Below are 18,268 nucleotides of genomic sequence, written 5' to 3'. Positions count from 1 at the left end.
GGTCACTCCTGTGCTCAGAGCTCCCTCAGTTTCTGTCTTACTCAGAGAAACAACACACCATAATCTGGCCCTTGAGAATGTGCATGATCTGGCTTATTCCTCTTCAGATACTCTCCCTGCTCATCCCCTCCACACACACTGGCCTCAGGATCTTGGCACCCGCTATCCATTATGCCTAGAACATTCCTTTCTTATCCTAGGGAGCTACACAGCTGATGCCCTCGGTGGGTCCCAATATCACCTTAACAAGGCTGCCCCGTCTCACCTCTTCCATGTCATATGTTCAAGTTCTCCTGGGTTGTATTTCTCCACAGTTGTTTTTTTTTTTCTCCGATTGGGGTAGAATCCTAAGAGGCTGGGTTCTATGTGTCCTGGCACCTGGAATGAGGCATGGTGTACATGAGGCAGGTGCTGAAGAAATATTTATCAGACATGCAGTGGCTGCAGGCCCTCCTACATGAGTTGATGTCTCATGAATGGTGTACCACTTACCATGAAGACCAAGAAGAGGACCTGGAGGAGGCTGTTCTGATGTCTCATGGCCTTGTTCTTCTCTCACAGAAACTATGCCCCAGACTTCCATCATCTTCTCCAGCATACTTGGGCCCAGCTGTAGTGAACAGGTGCAGCCTGTAATGGGGGAGCAAGGAGGCGGGGCCATTGGTTCCAGGGACCTCATCTTCCAGGATGGACGCCTCATCTCCGGGTCCCTGGAGGCCTTGATGGAGCACCTTGTCCCCACAGTGGATTATTACCCTGATGTGAGTGCCTGAGCCTGGAGAAAGGTGGGGTGACCTGGGTTCCAGGGGAAGCTCCTTCTGGGATGGGGAGGGAGGGCCAGGGGAGGGTCAGGGCAGGCCAGTGAGGAGTGACTTCCCTGTGGCCTCCAGGAAGGTGGAAGATGGTCCTGGTAGCATAAGCAAACAACATATTTTATGGGCAGGGCCCAAGGGGAGGAAGAGATGTCTAAAAGTCAGGCCAATTCCTCAGAGTCCAGGTGAGGCCCTTCCCTGCACTTGTCCTGTCCCTGAGTTGGGAAGTTTGCTTTGTGCATGAACCACCATAGTCCAGAATAAAGAGGGGATAGCCCTGCTACACCTGCTGGCATTTGGACCCTAGGGCACAGGTCCACACCACCTTGGCCAGGCTTCACCTACATTCCAGAGCCTTCCTCTTCAACTCAAGATGAGATGGGTATATTCCTGAAACAGAGAGAAAGAGTTCACTTGGCATGTGAGCTTCCCTTCTGCCTCTGATAGCAGTGGTGATGGAACTAGAAAAGTTGGCATTTGTGCTGCCTCTCATATCCAGAACCAATAAGTAGAGACAAGGATTGAATATTTATGGGTACTTGATTCAGATGCCGACATTCCAAGAAGATTGCAATTATATACCCTAGAAACCATTTTAAAATCTCATTTCAAAACAACAAACATTTTTATAAGAAGAAAAGGGTAGGTAAGTGGTTTTGGGAAAGGTTAATCTGATAAGAATTGTAGTCAGATGGGGATTTTCCTAATATTTCTTTATCTACTGACCAAGAATTCTTTATCTGCATCATGGACATTCCCTTCCTAGAACACAGTGGCTCAGATGTCACCTCCATTGCTTGCAGATCCTCTGGGGCACAAAAGTTGAATTGCTTGTTGACCTCCAGGAGTCACATAGGTCATGTATTCCAGTTTCTGAAACAACAGTTTTCCACATGCATTAATCAGTTAAGTCTAACAACTATAACTAAAGCTGAAATGTTTAACTCTTGTGTTCCCCTATCATCCCCCACTGTTAGTTTTAATCATCTTATTTCTAGGAAACTAGTTTTATATGGAGATAATAATTTTACTGTTGAGCATATAGGAGTAAACTCTCCTTCTACATGTTAAAAACCATCCTGCAGGCAATTTGATGTGACTGAAGGATAAAATATATTAGTGATAGTTTTGCAATTCGTCTCCAAATCTGCTGAAAACATAAAACGGTATTTTGTACAATTGACAAAGATTGTACACTCTCCAGCTGGGGCTACATTAGTGATTTTTAAAGGAAACATTTCCCTGTCCTTAGAGTTACCATAGGTCCCAATTATATTAATAATTTTGGAGGCTTTCTAGGGAAGTACAAACACCTACAAGACATGAAGTGAAAGTTTGTTCAACAAAGGTTCCTCCTGTAAGACAAAAGTGAGAGATATTTAGAAAATGTTTACTAAATACACCCAAATATTTTCATCTTGTTTGAAAGAAATAAGTTCTCCATAACATGGGAAGAGAATATGTCATTGTTTTCAAAAGATGACTTTCAGGCCTTCATGTGGATCCATTGTTCTTCTGGTGCTTTCTTTATTCTGATGTGATGAAGCCAAGGTTTTATTCCTGACAATTTCGTCATGGTTGGGGCAGTGAGGAGTACATCCCTAGGTTCAGTCCACTTTTCTTCTGTTTGGCTTTCCTGTCTTCCAAGTCTTAGGTAGCACCTTATCTCCAGGCTCAAAGGAATGTAGAGAACCTGTGGAAGAAAGGACTCTAATACAAGTGAGGTCGTTAATCACAGCTAAGGTCTGATTTAAATGTTGTACATAATTCTGCACCTTCACTTCTTGATCTAAATACATATCTCCCTCTCCAATTATAGCCTAAAATGGTCACCTGTATACAATTTCATAGGGACTCAACTGAACCCCACTTTGAGGAACCACCCTTATCCTGAGCAGAGCAATAGGCAAAGCTTAATGCCAATGGAGATGATTTTCTTGACACAGTTTGGCTATATTTTTCTTTAAGGTCTGATTCATCTCTACTTTCCCAGAATCCTGAGATCTCCATGCCATATGAAGTCTCCACCTGATTCATAAAATTTACTAACTTTCTGTGTAATTTCTGAAACAGAAGCAGGTTCATTATTGCTCTGTATGCTGCCAGTTAGACCAAAGCAAGGAATTATTTCCTTCTGTAGGGCTTTCACTATTTCTGAGGACTTATCAGGTCTAGTAGGGTATACTTCTACCCATCCTGAAAATGTATCAACAAAGACTAACAAATATTTCCATCCTCAGAACCTCAGTATCTGGTTAAAGTCTATTTGCTAGTCTTCAAATGGGCACTGTTCTTGGGATTACTTCTTTCTTTCTTCTCATGGGATCTGTCTTGGGGTATTCTTCTGGCATACAACACATCTAACTGTTGTTTTCCTTATGGCTTTAGAAATTCTAGGACCTGTGAGTCATGGTTTAATATAGGTGGTTAATGAATCTGTTCCATAGTGAGTGGAGTCGCTCACTATGCAAATGCTTCATGACTGGCTCTACGTAATGTTCAGGAAGCAATATAATCCTTTTCTTAATCTTTCTCCATTTACTATTGGAGCCTTCTTCATCAAGACCCAAGCTCTTAGCTTTCTGTAAGTTTGCAGTCAAATATTCAGGGTAAAAATGTGACAAGTCTAAAACAGATACCAAAGGCATTCATTATAAATGTACCTTTAGCAGCTTTTTTTTTTTTTTTTTTTTTTTTTTTTTTTTGCTGCTTGATTGGTCAGATTGTTTCTTCTACCCACTTCAGTATCCTCTTTCTGATGCCCCAGGTAGTGCATAACTGTCACCTGTAAAGGTACCTGAACAGCTTGTAATGATTTTAAAATTTCTATTGCATGCTTAATTTTTTTTACTGGAGGCTAATAGTCCTCTTTCCTTCCAGATGCAACCACGTGCAGGCAAAATTAGGAAAGAACACCTCAAGTCAGTATACACATTCACTTTCTTTTTATGGGACAATTTTAGTGTCTTCATCACTGCAGTCAGTTCATCTTTCTGAGCAGCAGTGAGGCCTTGGCCTCTACTGTTCCTTCCAGACTCACAACTGCATACCCAGACTTTCTGTTTCCTTTTTCCATATAACTGCTTTCATCTGCATATAGAGTACAGTCTGCCTCTTCTCAAGGATGGTCCTGTAAATCAATTATGCTAGAATACACTTCATCAATTATTTCAGTACAGTCATGCTTCAGCACAGCCAAGTCAGAGTTTGGGAGAAAAGAGGCAGGATTTAATTTACAATTTTGAGAGAGACATTGGGATGTCAAGAAGAATTGCTTGATACCTGCCCATTCTTCCAGCAGTAAGCCACAAATTTCCTTTTTGTTCTAGCAGGCTCAACAGTTGGTAGGGTGCATAAATGGTGAATGACTGTCCCAAGAAGAACTTTTCAGCTTCCTATAAAAGCTCATAGGTGGCTGCCCCAGGTCTCAAGCAAGCTGACCACCTCCGGAAAGTGTGATCTAATTTCTTTGACAAGAATTCTTCTAAGAAACTCAAAGGGGTCCTCAGAACACTTTTGTTATACCATCTGTTACATACTCAGACTTTTATGCTTAGGGATTCCTTTCTTTAGTCCCTCAAGGATGCACATCTTATAACACTCTAAGAGAAGAAGGCCATTCTCATTAGTGTTCCAGTTGAGCTCAGTTAAAAGTATTGCGTTAGTACAGTTAGTTGGGAGCCTCATCTGTATTTTCTTGGTGCAGTCTCCATGCCTCTTTATTTGCTTATCCAGTACCAATCTATGCTCATCCCTCATAAGCAAAATATTCAGTAAGGTTTATTCAGTAAGTCTACCAGTTGGGATGGTGAATGGCAAAAGTTGACATAACTCAGTCAGTCATTTTAGAAGGATCATTTCTATAACATTTTACAGTTTAACAGATCAGATGTAGAAAATGGAGTATATGCCCAATAATATACAGCAGGCTGGCCTCTGGCGCTACTCCCACTGGAAGTCTTCACATGAGATATTGCCCTGCCCCAGTAGGGGCTTGTCTTCTACCAAATTTGGTTCCCTTGTGGGCTTGGGATGGAGAGACAAGTTCAGGCTCACCTCCTTCAGCTCCCTCAGTTGGGGAAGGAGGAGGATCCCCTGGGGTTTGAGGGGCCATGGGAACCCTGACCATGCTTACAGCAACCATGACATCCTGATCTTCCTGGTTCCTCTCTTCTGAGCTTCTGCTATTTGCCACAGGTAAATTCCCTTTTTTTTCTGGGCCATCAATCTATTTCCTTTTAGTCTTGCATCTTCATCTCTATTATATAAAGTCATAAAAGCCTGTACATAAGGTATTTCATTCCATTTCCCTGATCTTTGACAAAACAACTCTAATTGCCATGTAGTATAGTAATTTAAAAACCCATTCAGTGGCCTGGACTCTCCTGAGTCCAAATTATACATAAGCCAAGCATTATTGCAATAAAAACATTCCATTTTTAGCCATAGGTTCATAAGCATAGGTTGACCAATCAGTCAGATTTAGCCTCAAAGGGCTGTTTCCAGAATGGAGGATCCCCTGCCCATTCTACCAGACAGAGCACTGTAACATCACACAAACCAAAAGGCATCTTAATTTCTGATGACCATTCTAAATTGTAACCCAAGACTGTAACCCTGAACCAGCAATTCAATTGAAAGTGAAGGCAATGAGGAATGCCCAGAATTGGAGAAGGAGAGTCCTCACTGAAATCACTTGACAGCTGCTAAGGAGTCTCCAAATCAGCACACCCAGGGCCCCCAATCCAGGCAGCCAATGGGACTCCCTGTCAAATACCCAGACTTACTGGGAGGGAGTCCTCATGGTGTTCCCCCAGAGTCACCAGAAAATGAAACTGGGAAAGTCAGCATTTGTGCTGCCTGTCACTACCAGAACGAATAATTAGAAACAAGAATTGAATCTTTATGGCCACTTTATCCAAATGCTGGTGATATGAGAAGATGGGAGGTGATGTACCCTAAACACCATCTTAACATCTCACCTCAAGCTGACCTTTTTATAAGGAGAAGAAAAGGGTAGGTAAGTGGTTTGGAAAAGGGTTAATCAGATAAGAATTGCAGTCTGGCAGCAGTTTTCCTACTATTTCTTTATCTACTGGTCAACACCTTTTTTATTTACATCACAGTCATTCTTTCCCTGGCACACAATGGCTCAGATATTATTTTATCACTTGCAGATACCCTGGGACACAAAGGTTGACTTGCTTGTTGACCTTCTGGAATCATGTAGGTCAGGGGTCCACAAAACCCAGGCTGTGGACCGGTACTAGTCCATGGCCTGTTAGGAACTGGGCCGTGTAACAGGAGGTGAGGAGCGGGCAAACAAGCAAAACTTTGTTCACATTACTGTCTGAGCTCCATCTTCTGTCACAGTGGGTGAGTGAGCAAAGCTTCACTCAAATTACCTCCTGAGCTCTGTGCTTCTGCCTCCCCACCCTACCCCATCCGAGGAAAAATTGTCTTCCATGAAACTAGTCTCTCATGCTAAAAGGTTAGGGACCACTGATGTAGGTTATATATTCTAGTTTCTGGAACAATAGCCTTACACATGCATTAGTCACTTAAGCCTATCAACTGTAACTAAAGCTGAACTCTTTAACTCTTTAAGTTCCCCTATCAGTGACATTGTGCCTGCCTGCTCCCTTTCAGGAGCCAAGCTGCACTGGCCTTTCCAGTGACAACTTTATCCACAGGGCAGAGCTGGGCTCCCTGGCCGTTTTGAGTCAGATGTGACCTAGGGAAAGTTGGAAGGAATTGCCTTCCCCCCTCGCCCCTCCGCCCCAGCATTTATCTAATGGTGCTGGAGACAACTAAGCTTCTGGGGATTTGTGGCCCACCCATAACAGAACTCCTCCCTTCTTCTTGGGGCTCTGTCTGTTCTTCCTCTGTCCTTCCGTCCATTGCATAAACCCCCCTCATGGTCTGGCTGGGGCTACCTCTGCCACTTTTCAGCTCAGATCATAAGGAATCCTCAGAATCTGCACTGCAAAGCCCAGTGAGGAGGGCACATACATGTGGAACAGGGCCATGGTGTGGCAGTTTTAGACAAGGCCCATAACAAATTAGTGATTGCACAGGTACTGAGGTCAATGAGCCCCTACCCTGCCCCATGGACAAGGCCACACCCCATCATCAAGGGCCCATAGAGCAGGCCAATAAAAACATGGAGAAGAAGCAGGCCTGGAGCCAGGCTCAGGGAGCACAGTGAAATAGGCAACAGGCTCACATAGGTTTGAAGAGTCTTGCCAACATCCAGTGCTATGTTAGCACCCATCTGGGGGGAGGACAGAGGGTGGGGAGAAGCCCATCAGAGCAAGACTGCTGGGATCTGAGCTCATCAGGGAGGCCTCCTTGAGCTGTGGCAAGGTGGGGTTGATCTGTTCCATGCAAGGTGGGCAGGATTTGGGTGACAGTGGGAGAGAAGAAGGGAATCCAAGGTGAAGTAAACCATGCAGATAATGTGGCCACTTTCATAGTGATGTTGGGTTTGGGAGGTAGCAGGGCCAAGTGGAGCAGCAGGCTTGGGGGCTCTGCCAGGCCTGACCTACACTTTGCCCTCTCTCCCTTTTCTTCCTCCCCCCCCCCCCTTTTCTTCAGGGAACATACATCTTCACATTTCTCTTGAGCTCCCGGGTCTTCATACCCCCTCATGACCTGCTGGTCCGTGTGGGGCAGATCTATCTGGAGCAGAGGCAGCAGCTGGAGGCTGGGTCTGAGAAGGTAAAGGTGTGCTTACCAGATGCTGCCTGTCTCTGTGTCCCTGGCTAACACTCCCACTCCTACTCCAAGAGAACATGCTCAGAATGAGCTGCAAGACAGGGTCTGGTTGAGCCTAGCCTGGGGTCCTCCCTGATGGCAGCACACCTGGGACATGGCTCACCTCCCAGGATGTGGAAGTAATTACTGTTGGTGGGCATTCACATCCCCTCCAAGGAAGGGCCCCGGTGAACTGTTCTGCTAGCTCTCCTGATCAGTGCTGGGACCTTCCAATGGAAGCCTGACTGCAGTTGGTGAAAAAGAAGCCAAAGGGACCTGCCTCCTCAAAAGGGTCAGGTGGCAGTACCCTCAGTCTGGTGCTTGCTCATATGAGTATTCAGTGACTCAAACAGGGATGTTTGCCACTATTGTCCCTTCTGATTGAGCCAGGCTTTTGGCAGTCAGAATGGTTAAGAAACCACAGCTCAGTTCTTAGGCCCTGGGTGTTGGGGTGAGGTCTGAGAAACCCAGGGTTTGGTGTAGAAGAGGGGGTGGTGAGCATGCTCTTAGAGCTGGCAATGCAGTCTGTGGCACAGCAGGGCCTGTCCCTGTTTCTTAATGGCATTCCCTGCTATCTTCCTACCATGAAGCTGAGCTCTGGAGGGTTTGCAGCAAAGGTCTGTGAATGCCCATGCCTTCTCAGAGTCTCCTCATCAGAGGGACTGTCTTGGAGTTCTGCAGGGCAGAGATAGGGACAGATTCTGACAAAAACCTGGCTATCAGGAAAAGTTCCTGAGGGACAGGTAGAAATAACCCAGAACAAGGTGAGTGGGGATGCTAAGGGAGAGGAGCTGGAGCTGAGCCTGCCAGACTCTGTTCATGGTGACATGCTTGGCAGGACTCTGATGGGGCTCTGGCTCCTGATAAGTGTGGATGCAGTCAGCAGTTGGAGGAAATAACAGCAAAGCTTTCTGGGATGTCTGTGCACTAGACTCTGGCCTGAGGCAGTATCTGTGGGCTCATAGGACTGGCTAATGGAGGCTCTGCCAGGTGTGGTAAATCATTACTAAGGGACTAGCTGGAGGCTTGGGGCAGCCAGAGTCAGGCAGGTTGGAGGAAGCAGAGGGGGCTCGGGAAGGTACAGGGCTGGGGAGTTGGGTCCTCTAGGACCCTGGCCCTGAGGGCAGTTGTGGGCACCCTGGAATGATCCAGGTTGGACAGGAATGGGCAGGCAACTAGGAAGGGCAAGAAAAAGTGATGGTGGCACAGGAGCTGGCAGGGGTGGTGGTGGTTGTGGGTCCATGTGGGCATTTCAGGGGGATGCTTCCACCAAGTATCTGAGACTCCCTCCTCTCCTCTCCTGGAGCCACAGCAGGACTTTCAGGACCACCTTTAATGACACAAAATGGGGAGGAGGCTGCCTCCAGGTGTCTGTGTTTCTTCTCAGCACTTGTTAACCTGCCTCTACTGAGAGGAGACAGGCAAGAGTCTCTTATTTATTGTTAACAAATTTGCTTGGTTTTCACTGCATTCTTTTTTATGAGTAATTTCTAACTACAAAAAAATTAAACTAGTTTTCTATGCCATGGTAATGATGGGGCAAGTTTTGTGAAAATGAATTTACTTAAATGAAAAAATAAAGAGCTGAATTAATGATGCCAACTTATGGTTTTGTCGTCAATTCACTGCCAACAAGAATCCCCATTTTGGGGTGTGGTGAAGAAAGAAACTTTATTCAGTGCAAAAGAGCTCAATTGTGATATAGCACAGCTGTGAAAATGCCGTGGCTATGGAACAACTCAATAGTGTTACAGCTCAATTATGAAGCAGCACAGCTATGAGGCAGCTCTGAGGCACTCTGGCCAGCCTTCTTTGGTGTTTCAGCTCCAGCCAGGGAAATGCAGCCTTCATTGGCATTGGAAAGGGAAAGTATGCCCCCTAAGAAAGAGGGGAACTCACTTGGTATAGAGAGAGTAGTTCACACTTCTCTTCCCTGATTGGTCTTTCCTTGTAAATGAGTACTCCAAATCTTTGCACGTTGATCCCCAAAAGCACTGTCCTGATCAGAATGGAGTTGCTCTGGTGGGTGAAGATGCTAATGGAGATATAGCTACAAAGCTCCAATTGGATGGGGAAAGCCTCAGTCCTGTTGATTGAAATAGGATTCCAGTAACTCCTTTAATAGGTCTGCCATCTGCTCGCATGGCAGAAATACAGTGCCCACAGGCAGTACAGTGCAAGCTTCTCCCTGAAGCATGGCTTGTGTGAGAGGCCCATTTGGAAATAGCTGCTAAGCTGTTTTTTAAAAATTTGGGCCCAGTTAGCCACCAGGAGTCCTTCTTGGTAGGTATCTTCTTTCTCAGGTTCCACAAGGGGAATATGAAACAAAGCAAGTATAGCAAAACTCCAAGAGAACGGGCTGGGGGTTGTCAGTGCCCCATCACAGGGGTCCTCAGGAGTTGGTATACCACTTGTCATCTTATTGCTCACTCTGGTGGTTTAGGACTCCCTCTGTGCCCACCCCTTCAGGCCATATTGAAGACCTTCTCAGCCAAGATCGTACAGCTGCTAAAGGAGTGGACAGAGGCCTTCCCCTGTGACTTCCAGGATGAGAAGGCCATGGCCGAACTGAAGGCCATCACCTATTGGGTCATGCAGTGTGATGAGGTGAGGTCCTCCCTCAACTCTGGTGGAGCTCCTTTGAGTGTTGTGGGGAGGAGTCCTTAGAGGCGGTTCTGAATGTGATCCCCTTCCCTGTTGCTCCCCCATGAGGACTGCTGGGTGCCTCCATTTTGTCATCTCCCCTACCTTGGTCAGCAGTGGGCCAGACTTGCCCTTGACAAGTGGGGGAACTTGAGCAGTGGGGTGGGCCTCACCCTGAGAATGTGGAATGAGCCTAGGCCCCACCCTTTCCTGGATTCTGTGTGGGTAGAGTGAGGGCCTAGTGAGAAGGGTAAGAGCCTGTCTACCTTTCCTGGCTCCCAGCCTGTCTTGCCTTCAGTGGAGACAGGAACCTGGAGAACCCAGGTGGAGCCTAGGCTGGCTGTGTCTTGACAATGAAGATGCTCCACGTGTTCAGCTGCTCCCAGAGGGCTCAGAAAGCCCAGGGAGTGCTTTGGGAAGGACCAGTGCTGCTCCCACCCAGAGAGTGAAGTCTCCTAACTGCAGAGTAAACCTTTCTAGATGCCTTCATCCCTCAGGATGACCCTGAGAAGTAGCTCAGTTGGCTGCCTTCAGCTCCAGTGAAGTTACATTTTTCAGACCCAGAAGCCTAGCTCTAGCACTGCTCTGGCAGGGGCCCTTCTTCACAGGACAGCCCACTAAGCCACCATCTCCAAAGAGGCATCAGAGGAGCCCACACTTACCTGACTCTGTCAGGCCCAAGTGCTCATGGCAGGTTTGGTTAGAGCTGTGGGCTCAGAGTCAGGAATATCCCTGGGGATGAGATGGGTCCCTGCAGAGAGGTGGTAGTCTTGCTGCCACTCCGTGCAGGTGCCTCCATTGCTTCCTGACCTCCACAGGAGAATGGCACAGTGAAGAAGGCCATTGCCCAAATGACACAGAACTTGCTGCTATCCCTGGCTGCCCGGAGCCAGTTTCAGGAGCTTCAAGAAAGGCTCTGCTCACCAACTGTAGACAAAGGGCCCATCCTGAAGGCCAAGCCAGCGACCACTCAGAAGGATATCCTGGGCGTGTGCTGTGACCCCATGGTGCTGGCGCAGCAGCTGACTCATATTGAGCTGGTCAGTGCTGCCATGTGCCTGTCCAGGGAGGGTCTGGGGTCATTCATTTATGCTCATCAAGAGCCACTAGCCCCCAGTATCTTTCTCAATATAAGCATTACAGGGCTGCCCTCACTAGGCAGACTGGGGTTTCAGGTAAACCCTGCTTGCCAGCCCTGACCATTGCCTCCAGCTAGTGTGTGGCCACCTAAACAGCAGATTTCTTTATGCTGGGTGCCTGGGTCCCCAGGAGCACAAGAGCCCTATTTTAATGGGAGGGGCTGGGGTAGTAAGGTCTGAAGTGACCCTAGGATGGAAAACTGGCCTGGGAGGAGGTAAGGGGCTTCAAGGGTGAGAGCTATTTCCTCTACTCTGTCACCTCATCCTGCCTGTGCTCTGGGCTGGGAAGTTCTCCTGTGCATGGCAGTCATTACCCTGAGGCTCCCTTCTTGCTTCCTTGAAGCCCTGTTTCCTCTCCTCTGGGGGAGGGCCTATCAAATACCTGGAGCACTTTTGGGGGTGCCTTGGCAGAGCCTGCCCACTGGCTAGTCAAGGAGGGACCATTGCACACACTTTCCAACTAGTCCTGGCTGCTGCTCTGAATATATCCTACACCTCAAATGTGGGGCTTGCCCAAGGGCAGCAGGCTTATCACCCCCTGTGCTATCTCCCCCACTGCAGGAGAGAGTCAGCAGCATTCACCCCCAGGACCTGATGAAGATCATCAGCCATGTGGACACTCCAGACAAGCACAGGGTGAGGGGCTGTGGCCAGAGGATAGGCCTGGCAGCAACATCCCATGTGGGATGGCTGGGGACCCCACTGGCATACCTGAGTACCTTTAGACTGCCTGACCTCAAACCCCCGTGGATGTGGGTCTGGCCTCCTGGCACCTGTTCCAGGTGTTTGGCGGATGGCCACATAGAGTAATACATGTTGTGAGGGGTCCAACAGTCCTAGGGCCTCAGGCAGCCAGCCTGTCCTCCAAGGCTATCCCTGGGCATCCTGGAGACTCAGGCTGTCCAAGGGGACCTGTCCAGTTGCCTCCATCCAACATCACTTTCAGTTTCTTCCTCTGGCCAAGGTTCCTGCTCCCCCATTTTGGGGCATGGCTTGGCAGCACCCTTTGGCAGCATCCTTGGTCTTCCTGTGACCTGCTGTGTTCTCCCCAGTGCCAAGGGGACCTGACCAAGACCTACAGCCTGGAGGCCTATGACAACTGGTTCAATTGCCTCAGCCTACTAGTGGCCACTGAGGTATGCCGGGTAAGCACTGCACAGAGGATATGGCAGGGTGGCACCATCTCCTCCCCAATCCCACAGTGCTGCCTGAGATACCAGATGCTCCTGCCCCCTCAGATGTTGAAACAAAGTAGAGATAAGAAGCCTCTATTGGTAGGGCCTTGAAGGTACTGAGTCCCACCCCCACCACGCCCAACAGTGATGACTTCAGTGATGACTGAGACCATCTGTGGAGTGCATGCTTTGCCCAGTACAGGGTCCCTTAGTTCTCTCAGCCTGCCCTCCTTCCTTTAGCCAGCATCAGAGATGCCACAGCTGCATTTTCTGCCTCTGCAGACTGCCAGCACCCCCCATTTGCTATCCCTGGTCTAACAGCTTTGTGGGCCCTAGGGCAGCTCCAGCCAGATGCCCTTCAGGGACTGATGGTGGAGAAGATGACCCCATTTTAGAGCTCATGCTGAGGCTGCTGGTTGCTCCCCAGGTAGTGAAGAAGAAGCACCGGACCCGCATGCTGGAGTTCTTCATCGATGTAGCCCGGGAGTGCTTCAACATTGGAAACTTCAACTCTATGATGGCCATCATCTGTGAGTGTCTGGGCCTGGGGCTTCCCACCCAGCTTCTGTATGACCCATCTTCCCATCCTGACCCTACCTGCTGTCCTCTGCAGCTGGCATGAACCTCAGTCCTGTGGCTCGGCTGAAGAAAACATGGTCCAAAGTTAAGATGGCCAAGTTCGATGTCTTAGAGGTAGGCACCCAGCCTCATCCTGTGTTGGCCTAATGAGGAGGGCCTCCCATCACATTCTACCTACCCTTTGCTCAGGACCTGCTACCTGCAGCACTGGCTGGTGTGGACTGTTGAGCCTACCTGACCTGGCCACACTGGGAAGGCCAGTAGATTGAGCTCTTCTCAACCTTGATTTCAGTCAGATCTGGCATCTCCTAAGGTGAATTTTGGGGAATAGTAAAGAGTTTGACAAAAATGATCCCATGAGACTTGTTGATTGATGCTAACTAAGCAGAGATAGGCTTTTCCTGATCTGACTTTTCACAGCACTAGATCATCTGGGTGGCCAGATGCTGACAGGTAAGCTCAGTCATAGCCTTGCCCAGATGTATTTGATCATAGAACTAATTTTCTGCAAACATGTGTCTGTGGAGCCAGTTATCAGTGCAAGCAGAGGGGCGAAGGAAGGTTTTGAAAGGAAGGAGGAGAGACCCAGGCTCAGCAGGGCAGGGAAGAGTTGTGTGTGGGCTGTGGGACTTCTCTACAGCTTTCCCAATGACACTCAGACCCAACCCTGAAGGCCTTGGCCCTATGCTCAGCTCAGCACCTCTGGGCTTCCCTCCTGGAAGAGAGGCCTTTTCTGGGTGACAGTCAAGTTGCCCAGAGGGGAAGTGCCTTCCCTATCAGCTTGTTCTCTGTTCTGCTCTGCAAAGAAGTGCAAGGGGAGCACCACCCACCATGTGTGTCCTCCCTCCTATCTACCCACAGCACCACATGGATCCATCCAGCAACTTCTGCAACTACCGCACAGCCCTCCAGGGGGCCACACAGAGGTCTCAGACAGCCAACAGCAGCCAAGAGAAGATTGTTATTCCTGTGTTCAATCTTTTTGTTAAGGACATCTACTTCCTGCACAAAATCCATACTAACCACCTGCCCAATGGGCACATTAACTTCAAGGTGAGCTCAGCCCCACTGTGGTCCAAGGGAAGGGGCTGGCTATCCCAGTAGAAGGCAGGGCAGACCTCCCAGTCTTGCCCCGAGGCAGGAAGAATCTGTGCCAGGAGAGCAGCAAAGCCATGCCCCTGTTGCAGAAGGGCCATTAAGACTGACATCTACAAGGTAGGTCACACTATTTGACATTGAGATGTGACAGCAGCACTGCCCTTCTGGGCGGATGATCTGGTTATAAGGCTTGGAGCCACAGGGAGCCTGCATTCACTCAGGATGCTGATCCCAGCACTGATTCAACCAGGGAGACAGAGAAGGGGCCACCCCTGGGGATTTGGGATTTGGGATTTGGGAAGGCTTTAGGCAAGAAGGACTCAAGCAGGGAAGAGGAGGCAGCAGAATTCCAGATGTAAGTGAACACCTGTCTGGCCAAAGGCATGAGGGTAGGACAAAGGTGCTTGGGGAGGTATAGGGGGAGCTGGGTTGTCTAGTGTTCACCCCACACAGGTAAGGGATGGGAGGGAGTTACAGATTCCCACACAGGCCCCAAAAGAGTGACATTATGACATGTGCTAGTTGTTGGTGCTATGCTAGTCATGGCTGGGATGCCTGCCTCATCTTGGAGTCACAGATGGGGACCTACTGGGCTCCCTGCTGCCAGCCTGATGGCCCAGGCAGAGGGCAGGACAGAGTGTCCTCTGAGACACCTGCTGTGCTGATGCTGCACAAAGTGCTTCAATGAAGTCAGTTGTGCAGTCACTGTTTCAACCTGCTGGGACTATAGAAGTGAGCAGCAGGCAGACCCCAGAATCTATATCCCCTGCCCTTTTAGCTTATGGTAACAAGTGAACATCCAATTTGTTCTCTTTTCATTCAGAAATTTTGGGAGATCTCCAGACAGATCCATGAGTTTATGACATGGACACAAGTAAAGTGTCCCTTTGAAAAGGACAAGAAGATTCAGAGTTATCTGCTTACAGCACCCATCTACAGTGAGGAAGGTGAGGCTGCCTCTGCATAGCAGCAGCCCCCTCCCTGCACAGGTGCATGTCCCTGTTCCCCTGACTCCCTTGGGGGCTGGCCTGATCATTACCCCCATGCTACACAGGGGAAGTTCAGCTCCCAGGGTGAGTTCATGAGGGTGGGTCATGGACAGCTGACAGATGGAGGATAAGGACAAGATGAGACCAGGCTCTAGAGGCCACATGAGAGAACCAGGATGGGTTTGGGCCAGTGCTACAGAACCGGGCAACTTCTCAGTGTCCTTGAGCAGGAAGCTGGGAGCCCTAGGCCTGATGGATCCATGGACGAGTTCAGGCCAGAGGTCACTATACCGTTTGGCCTAGGAGTTACTTCTTGGCCTAGCTACATCCCTACAATGACAGTTTGAGAAGGGATAACTGGTATAGTAGGCAGGCTGACTGCATGTGGACATGGGTTCTGAATGGCTTCCTTGTCTCCCAGCACTGTTCATCGCCTCCTTTGAAAGTGAAGGTCCTGAAAACCACATAGAAAAGGACAGCTGGAAGACCCTAAGGTAGGGAAATGAAGGGAACTATCGTATAAATCCCCGTTTGGCTCCATGCAAGGAAGGGAGAGTACTGGGGGTAGGGTGGGAGTGGGCACAACAGATGTGCCCTTCTGAAAGGCAGCTGAAGGCCCCCCCCAACACAGCCCAAGGAAAGGAAGGTGTCCCTAGTACAGCTGCCAGTCAAAAGGAGGCTGAGGATTTGGCATTTGAATGTCCCTGACTCCTCCCCTCCATGACCAGTTCCTGGAGAACAGGCCTCCACTGAAAGTATGGGTCTGCCCTCTGCTGGCTTGGGGAAAGGCCTGCCAGCACCTGACTATTGTGCTCTGTCCACCTTTAGGGCTACTCTCCTTAACAGAACCTGAAGGTGTGGATGCAGCCTGCAACAGACACAGGATGAAGCACACCTGGGAACCAAGCTTTAATCTTGATAATGGGTTGAGATGAGGTGGCCTCACTGGTTGGGGTCCATTTGTATATAACTTTTATGGGGAAAAAATGGTAATTGTTTCATCCATCAACCTTTGGCACAGTTTTGTTGTTGTTGTTGTTGATTTTAAATAACAGGGCAGTGCCCTGGTTTTGGGAGGGATGAAGAAGAGTATCATGGGAGATGGCATCCATGATAACATCTTGGTCTAATGAAATGTAGATTTTTATTTTCTACTTTTGACTATATTCACATCTTATGAAAAATATATTTAAAAAAACAACCAAAACTAATGTGAGCCCTACCTGCTTAGATGCCCTCCCAGTCAGTGTCTGTGACGTCAGGGCTAGTGCCTTAGAGGGTACTGGAGGGCTGTCTCCCACTCTGCTCTGACCGCCCCCCCTCCCCAAGCTACAAGAGGCTCTGTGAATCCTTGGCCCTAGACTGTAGGCACCTGCCCTCAAAGCCTGGGCCACTGAGGGTCCAGGTTCCAGTGGGGCCTTAGGAGGCCAGGAGGTCTCATTTGCACACTTCTGGAAGCAAACCCCCAACTACAGGCTTTCCAAAGTTTACATTTTCCTTTTCCTTTATCAGGGATTTATAGGGTTGGGAGAGGCAGAGGGACACATGGCAGCATATTTTTCTGTTGGAATATGTCTGGCAAATCTTTCTTCAACTACATTTTAGAAAAACAGAAAATCCAAAATAATGTCAGGTGTGGGGAGTTATGGAATTGTCAGTTTTCCAGGCTGTAACTGGAAGAAACACCTAGTTGTAAGGAAGAGCATACTAAGGGTATTGAAGATGGAAACACTTGGGCCATTTTCAAAACCCAAGTACCAAGTAAAAAGAAGCAACTCATAGACCAGTATTCCAGTGGACAGTGGCTCCTCCCCTCTAGGCGGGGGCTCTGCTGATGAAATCTGAAACAGAAAATTAGCCAGGCCAGCAACTTCTGGAGCCCGCTTACACACAATTGACCCAAAATTTGGAGGTGTTTTTCACTCCCAAACTCAAGGAGCACACTCATTCCTGGCTGTGGGAGGAGGATTGCCCTGTTCCCTAGAAAGTGGGAGGTGGGCAACTCATGCTGACTCATGACTTGAGTCAGCATGACTTGAGTCAGACTCAATCTTCCTTGCAGGAGGCTTTGTTTGTGAATAGTTTGGAACTGCTCCCTGGTCTCTCTTCATATGCCTGGCTTCTGCAGGAGTCTGCAGTTGGAAGCCTTGCATAATTCCCACAGCTCCTAGGAGAGCCTGGAGATACGGAGTGAGGCCTCAGGAAGGAAGTGGCTCTGAACCACTGCGGATGTCACCTTTAGCTCTGGGTGGAGCAAGAATATTTACACTGTATTGTCACAGTGTTTTTGCACTTTTTAGATGCTTTGGATAGTACATGTATATTAGTAGTACATATTGTTTTGCTTATGTATTTGAGATAAAGACTTGAAACTCAAGAGTATATATTTGGAATATAACATTAGAACATTTTCTGTACATGTGTTATGGAGCTTTCCTATCACATACACATCACTGGAGCCTTAGTTCTAATGCCCACTGGCACATCGTCTGTGTTTACCACTTTATTTTCCTAGTTGGATACATTTCCTAACTATGCTGTTTTGGTATTGTGAGATGAACTGTGAGTATAAAGCTGTACTGTAACACAGTGTGTCAGTTGTTGGTGTAACTGGACATACCTGCATCAATAAAAGGACACATTTCTCCCCTCATGTGCCTGCTCTGTGTGGGACTGGCAATGACAAACAGCTGTGCTGCAGGCACAAGGCAAGACTGCCAGGGCTCTCACAGCCTTTCATGAGCAGCAAGTAGTTCTCATCTGCACAGCATATTCTGACAATGGGCTTTCCAAATTGAAAGAAAACAAAACAAAAATTATACAGGTGGTGTATTCCAGTCCTGCTTTCCTCAAATTCAGACCCAAAAAAGATGTCAAGAGCTCCTTGTATTACATGGTCATGTAAGTTTGGGAAAGCTAAATTAAGATTGTGAAGTTTCCTGTCAGACTCATCAGAACTTTAAGTGCCCATTGGCACTGGGGGTCTCTCCCAGGTTGGGGGCACTTGGGGGACACCTGATAGCATCTTTCTGAAGAGCAGTTTGCAAAATGCAGCACAAGAAGGGTCTCTTTCTGGT

The 18,268-nt window shown here is 48.2% G+C and overlaps 1 protein-coding gene across 1 annotated transcript; it reads left to right on the top strand.

Annotated features, from left to right (window-relative positions):
- Window positions 1-566: 566 nt before the first annotated feature.
- Window positions 567-17,201, top strand: RASGEF1A (RasGEF domain family member 1A). Its single transcript, XM_036026670.1, has 12 exons — window positions 567-761; window positions 7,410-7,538; window positions 10,038-10,175; window positions 11,030-11,251; window positions 11,912-11,986; window positions 12,403-12,495; window positions 12,953-13,055; window positions 13,139-13,218; window positions 13,966-14,157; window positions 15,026-15,149; window positions 15,613-15,685; window positions 16,020-17,201. Exons 1-12 carry the CDS (start codon window positions 567-569, stop codon window positions 16,042-16,044), a joined length of 1,449 nt encoding a protein of 482 aa, XP_035882563.1. The 3' UTR covers window positions 16,045-17,201.
- Window positions 17,202-18,268: the final 1,067 nt, after the last annotated feature.

Source organism: Phyllostomus discolor, chromosome 5 (genome assembly GCF_004126475.2).
Source record: "Phyllostomus discolor isolate MPI-MPIP mPhyDis1 chromosome 5, mPhyDis1.pri.v3, whole genome shotgun sequence".
Lineage (NCBI taxonomy): Eukaryota > Metazoa > Chordata > Mammalia > Chiroptera > Phyllostomidae > Phyllostomus > Phyllostomus discolor.
The sequence above is the reverse complement of the archived record's forward strand: the minus strand, read 5'-3'. Positions and strand labels throughout refer to the sequence as shown.

Excerpts from the sequence above, each read along its gene's own strand:
- RASGEF1A (XM_036026670.1), top strand. The coding sequence starts at position 567 with ATGCCCCAGACTTCCATCATCTTCTCCAGCATACTTGGGCCCAGCTGT. Across the intron at positions 13,056-13,138 it reads CTCTATGATGGCCATCATCT|CTGGCATGAACCTCAGTCCT; the intron begins GTGAGTGTCTGG and ends TGTCCTCTGCAG. Across the intron at positions 14,158-15,025 it reads ATGGGCACATTAACTTCAAG|AAATTTTGGGAGATCTCCAG; the intron begins GTGAGCTCAGCC and ends CTTTTCATTCAG.